General features: G+C 38.3%; 2 protein-coding genes across 2 annotated transcripts; one reads left to right on the forward strand and one right to left on the reverse strand.

Moving 5' to 3' along the window:
- Positions 1-722: 722 nt before the first annotated feature.
- Positions 723-2165, forward strand: LOC113302445 (probable aquaporin TIP-type). Its single transcript, XM_026551348.1, has 3 exons — positions 723-955; positions 1208-1458; positions 1555-2165. The coding sequence occupies exons 1-3, from the start codon at positions 829-831 to the stop codon at positions 1927-1929; spliced, it is 753 nt and encodes a 250-aa protein (XP_026407133.1). The 5' UTR covers positions 723-828; the 3' UTR covers positions 1930-2165.
- Positions 2166-2237: 72 nt separating this feature from the next.
- Positions 2238-3600, reverse strand: LOC113302444 (aquaporin TIP2-1-like). The gene is made up of 3 exons (XM_026551347.1): positions 3392-3600; positions 2914-3161; positions 2238-2779 (listed from the first exon to the last, which is right to left on the reverse strand). Exons 1-3 carry the CDS (start codon positions 3558-3560, stop codon positions 2414-2416), a joined length of 783 nt encoding a protein of 260 aa, XP_026407132.1. The 5' UTR covers positions 3561-3600; the 3' UTR covers positions 2238-2413.
- Between the last annotated feature and the right edge of the window lie 2093 nt (positions 3601-5693).

The following is a 5693-nucleotide window of genomic DNA, read 5'->3' on the forward strand; positions in this document are numbered from 1 at the left end:
ATAATTTATAAAAAAACACTATATTTCCGTAGCATAATAAAATTGTACTACCATAACCACTACGAGGGTGGGAATATTAAATAACGAGAACAGCGAATGCTTAATACAATAATCTTATCAAGACAGACATTTTTCTGATCTTAATAATATTATTTTAGGTCTGAAGATATCTTATTAATTTGAAGTTAATACATAAACAAAATTTTGAACCACTACTTTGTTTCATGATTGATTAGGAAACTCTTATTAACTAAAACAAAATGCTAATCCTCTCCAGTTAAATAAGCTGAAAATGTCTTTGATCATAACATGAATAATTATCCAACCACCTCAACATGATTAAACAACTATAAATGTAATTATCCTTACGTGATCGATCATCGAGAACCGTTCAGATCGATTTGATCACAGATGTAATTAGGTATGATTCCATCTAAACATGGCTCTGCTTACCTGTATTTTGATTAATATTTGGGATCATTATTACTTACTCCTATTCGAATTAGCAACCAAAATCAAAAATAATAATCTTGTCGTAGTGCTACTATTAAATCAAAGATGGACGGTGGGTCGGCACCCAATCTAACGGTCGCTATGCAAAAATGCTTCAATCAGACATGTTTTTCTATATCAGTGTGGGTCCCAAGTCGGTGCTGGCTGTGGCCTACTCTTCACATTTTGACCATGAAAAAATTGAAAACCATTAAACGGTGTCTATTTAAGGCCTCTCGTTAAGAAAGTCTATAACGCATTCAACAAATTCTCATCTCCTCTGATCTCACTCTCTGAAATTCGCTCACTCTAAAAAATAATCTTTGAGGTTTAAAAATGGTGAAGATCACAGTTGGAAGCATTGGTGATTCTTTCAGTGTTGCGTCACTGAAAGCTTACTTGGCTGAATTCATTGCCACCCTTCTTTTTGTTTTTGCTGGTGTTGGTTCTGCCCTTGCTTACAGTAAGTGTTGACCCTTCCTTTTTCTTTTTCTTTTTGAAGATATTTATATGCACACACACCATTAACCCACGGGCAAAGGCGCGTACCAACAAAATCCCCTAGGCCCTGTGTGGTGGTACAGAAAAACAGCTTAACGCACCTCAATGCATGGGGAGCAAAAATGCCACAATCAAATCGAGAAATGGTGCTAAGAATGTAACTTATTTATTTAGAAGAATGTTGACAGCTAACAAAGTATATGCATGTATGCAGGCAAAGTCTCATCTGATGCCTCATTAGATGCTGCTGGTCTCCTTGCCATAGCCTTGGCACACGCATTCGCACTGTTTGTTGGGGTTTCAATGGCAGCCAATATTTCAGGTGGTCACTTAAACCCAGCTGTTACCTTTGGATTAGCTGTTGGAGGTCACATCACCGTTATTACTGGCCTCTTCTACTGGATTGCCCAATTACTCGGCTCCGTCGCAGCTTGTTTCCTCCTTAAGTTTGTCACTGATGCCAAGGTAATCAAACGACAGAAAATTTCTATGAGACAGATTCTGATGTTTTTTATCCCAACTTAACTTATGGTATCCTAACCCGCTTGTTAATTTCTGTAGGCCATCCCAACTCATGGTGTTGCATCTGGTGTGTCTGCCTTCGGCGGTGTCCTATTTGAGATCATCATCACCTTCGGATTAGTATACACTGTCTACGCCACCGCTGCTGATCCCCAGAAGAAATCTCTAGGAACAATTGCCCCAATTGCAATTGGTTTCATCGTTGGTGCCAACATTCTTGCCGCTGGTCCATTCAGTGGTGGATCAATGAACCCAGCTCGTTCATTTGGCCCTGCTGTGGCTAGCGGTAACTTTGACGGAAACTGGATTTACTGGGTCGGCCCACTTATTGGAGGAGGTCTTGCCGGTTTGATCTACGGTGATGTTTTCATTGGATCTTACTCTGCTCTCCCAGCAGCTGAAGACTACGCTTAAGAATAAGGTCTGTTTCTATTAGGATGATGAGTTTCAGGTTGGGGCTTGTTGGTTTGGTTATCTTCATTCAAAAGCAATAAGTGTACATATATCTGTACGTACTTTGTTTCTTCATTCTGAATTGAGTCAATCTCCATTTGTACTGCTTTTATGTTTGGATGTTTGTGTAAGCGATGCTTTAATTTCCTTTTAATTTGTGATGAATGAAAATTTTAGACTTGATGAAGTGTTTGGTATTTTTCTTGCAACAAAGTTTACATTTATTTTCTTGCATCAGTAGAATAGGATGTAACTGACAAGTAGCAACCACAATCCACAAGTGTTAAGAGACTCAAGACATGATACAAACGAGACATTAGTTTTTTTAATAGAAAAACAACCAGTTAGAAACAAAAACTACGCTAGAGAATAAGCAACTTGATCAAAAGCCAAGTTTGACATAAATCAATAAATGTGAAAGATTTCCCATTTTTGTTATGCCAACTCAGGGCTCAGAGGAGGACTGTTTGTGGTTGGAAGAGATAATCTTATCATATAACAATCCAGCTAATCCACCACCTATTAGAGGTCCCAACCAGTAAACCCAGTGGTTTTTAAAGTCATTGGTGATTATGGATGGTCCAAATGATCTGGCTGGGTTCATTGAACCACCTGTAAAAGGACCAACGGCCAAGATGTTAACACCAGCTATGAATCCTGTTACTATGGCTCCAATTATGCCGTCAGATGATCTTCTTTGCGGATCCCTGGATGCAAAGACTGTGTATACTAAGGTAAATGTTGCTACTCCTTCAATCAAAATGCCACCAAATACGGTCACCCTATCATCCAATCCATGTGTCGGTATTGCCTGTAGAAATAACCCAAAAATTTAATATCGCACCAGAACTTCATCGACTTGGTTCAGGCAAATTCTCTTCATCTATGGTAATTTACTATCACGAAATTCCACATACAGAAATGTTAATATTCGATCAAAATTACCTGTCCCGCTGTGACCAGCATGAGGAGTAAACATGCTAAGGTGGAACCCAGCAACTGAGTAATCAAGTGACGAATTCCAGTCAAAATGCTGAGTTTTCGTACAATAACAAATGCGAATGTGACTGCTGGATTTACATGGCTGCCCGGTGCAACATAAACAGCCACTGTAAAAGCAAATGCATGGGCCACTCCAACTGCTAACAAGTCTGTCTCTCTTGACTGTGCATCTGACGAGGTCATCAACTTACCTGCAAATGTGGCAGTTAATTTAATTTAAGAAGACAATCAGATAAAACTCTAAATTGTTAAAACTGGAATGATATAATGGAACTGAATTGTATTATGAAGTTACTGCAGCAAGGTTGATCTTGCATTGTGACCTTTGAGTAGGTACCGGTTATAGCCAAGTTCAAAGGTTCAATTCGTATTTTTGTTACCAAACAAGAAAAAGAAAAGAAAAAAGAGATAAAAAGTATACCAGCAGAGATGGCTGATCCGACACCAACGAAGACGAAAATGAAAGAAGAGATGAACTCAGAAAGATAAGACCTAAGAGATGGAGGACTAAACAACTCTTCCATTAGATCAAGCGTCTTTGAACCTACACGTAAGAAGGATGATACTCTCATCCTTACCATCCCATGCATCTCCCTAGCTATCTCTTCTAACAAATTCACAACGTATTCGATCAAATGATTCTCTTTATGATTCTCTTTTGGCTTGTACGCAGATATAAACACTAATAACCGTGCATAACTACCCACGAAGTGGACAGTGAAAAGTAGATGCGTGTTGCTTTGATTTTGATGACAGTGGACAGGTAATATTCTTCCACATCTTTCAGTTTCGTGTGGAGCCCCATGAAAAACAACCCTCTAAGTGCATCTCCAACGAGACATTCAAATGGTCTTAAATATAAAGCCACATTTTCAATGATTCAACGAAAAAAATTGCCTCCAACGGGAACGTGATTTGAAAAAGTGAAGATACCGCGTGTGGTAGTCATGTATACGGGTATTCATATTGCAGTCTAAGTGAAGCTATTTTTCCGAAGATTATTCGAGGTAATTCTGATCTCAAATGTTCCGTTTTTATCCATGTTTGTTTTTTAGTGAACAATGTTTGGTACGCTGTTTTTATCCATATTTGTTTTTTAGTGAACAATGTTTGATACGGATAAACCAGAGAATATGATAGAACAATCGGAGTCGACAAACAAAGATAAAGAAACAAAAGAAGAAATACTCCACTCGCATAGGTCACAACTTGAGGTAGACAAGTTCAATAATTTTGGTTTATGGAGAACAAGTGTAATGGATGCTCTTGGTCATCTAGACCTAGAGGAAGCTCTAGAAGGTCGGCCAACGAAGATGTCTGACAAGCAGTGGAACAAAATGAATAAATTATGTGTAGATTCGATTCGAAAGTGTTTAGCAACGACAGTAAGAGATAATTATCAGCATGAGACTTCAGCTAAGGATTTCTGGGAAAAGCTAGAGAAAAAATACCTTGTGAAGAACGTGGCCAATATAGGATACATCTTAAGAGAAATTTGTACAGTTATAACATGAAAAAATGTGCAACTCTGACAAAGCACGTAGATTCATATAATAAACTTCTTGCTGGGTTGATAAACTATGATGAGAAAATCGAGGACGAGGAACAAGCTTTGTGTCTGATAAACTCTCTTCTTGAAAGGTATGAACCCGTGTTTAAGGTTTTAATGCACGGTAAAAATAAAATTGACATATGATGAGGTCACTACAGCATTGCGTAGTGAGGAATTCAGTAAGATGGATCGTGAAGGCCTTGCAAGTGAAACTTGTTAGAGCACTGCTCGGTCGAACTCGCAAGCGTTGCTATCTCAAGCTTGTCTGTCAAGTTAGATGATCAAAACTATAAGTCTTGATTTCTAGTCTACTTATAGCTATGTCTCGGATTATGATAGAATGTGTAGTTGATTTTTAGACTTCACGGCGTTCATCGATTGAAGACGAAGATCTAATGAGGAGAGCTTGGAGTAACTTCATCAACAAAAGGTATGTGGAGACTATACCACACCTTATGCTATCAAACCCTGATTTGAAGACTATATGAGGGAGAACTCTAGCAACTGGGAAACCTAATCCCCACACCTTATGTGTAATACTAGTTGCGACTATAGTCGATTCTCTTTTAAACTAGGTTTTTCTAAAACCATTATAGGTTAACGACTTAAAGACTTTATTGGGATTCTGAAGCCAGACCCAACTATTTTCTATGTAGTTGCGTGTTTTAATCTTACTTTGTTCAATCGTATTGAGCACTATCTTCTCTAAGATTTGCTCGAGATTTAATCTCCGTTAGGTAAGATAAAAAATAATCACAAATCTCTTCGTCTCATTCTTTGTGATTCCACAATATCTTATTACGCTACCATACGGTTAAGTTATTGTGAGGTCATTGATAATATTAGGATGTTCTTCGGGAATATAAGTCCGATATATCAATTGGTTCATGTTCACCTTGATTTATCAAAAGACGGAATAAAAATCGTAGGTATTTCTGTGCAGACAGATTTATATATTTAATAGACTTTTCCGTGTGAGACAGATTTGTTTATCAAGTCTTCGACTTTGGGTCGTAGCAACTCTTAGTTGTGGGTGAGATCGGCTAAGGGAATCAAGTGCGTAGAGTCCTGCTGGGATTCACAGACGTAAGGAACACGACTGTACCTTGATCAGTGTGAGATTGGTTAGGGCTCAACTACATTCCAGTCCGAAGTTAACTTGTAGTAGGCT

Source organism: Papaver somniferum, chromosome 8 (assembly GCF_003573695.1).
Source record: "Papaver somniferum cultivar HN1 chromosome 8, ASM357369v1, whole genome shotgun sequence".
In the NCBI taxonomy this organism is placed as follows: Eukaryota; Viridiplantae; Streptophyta; class Magnoliopsida; order Ranunculales; family Papaveraceae; genus Papaver; species Papaver somniferum.

What these genes read in the sequence shown, in the direction of transcription:
- LOC113302445 (XM_026551348.1), top strand. Translation starts at nt 829, where the DNA reads ATGGTGAAGATCACAGTTGGAAGCATTGGTGATTCTTTCAGTGTTGCG. An exon ending in TGGTTCTGCCCTTGCTTACA is followed by an intron (nt 956 to 1,207) that starts GTAAGTGTTGAC and finishes GCATGTATGCAG; the next exon opens with GCAAAGTCTCATCTGATGCC. An exon ending in AGTTTGTCACTGATGCCAAG is followed by an intron (nt 1,459 to 1,554) that starts GTAATCAAACGA and finishes TAATTTCTGTAG; the next exon opens with GCCATCCCAACTCATGGTGT.
- LOC113302444 (XM_026551347.1), bottom strand. Translation starts at nt 3,560, where the DNA reads ATGCATGGGATGGTAAGGATGAGAGTATCATCCTTCTTACGTGTAGGT. An exon ending in CGGATCAGCCATCTCTGCTG is followed by an intron (nt 3,162 to 3,391) that starts GTATACTTTTTA and finishes CCACATTTGCAG; the next exon opens with GTAAGTTGATGACCTCGTCA. An exon ending in TGCTGGTCACAGCGGGACAG is followed by an intron (nt 2,780 to 2,913) that starts GTAATTTTGATC and finishes TTATTTCTACAG; the next exon opens with GCAATACCGACACATGGATT.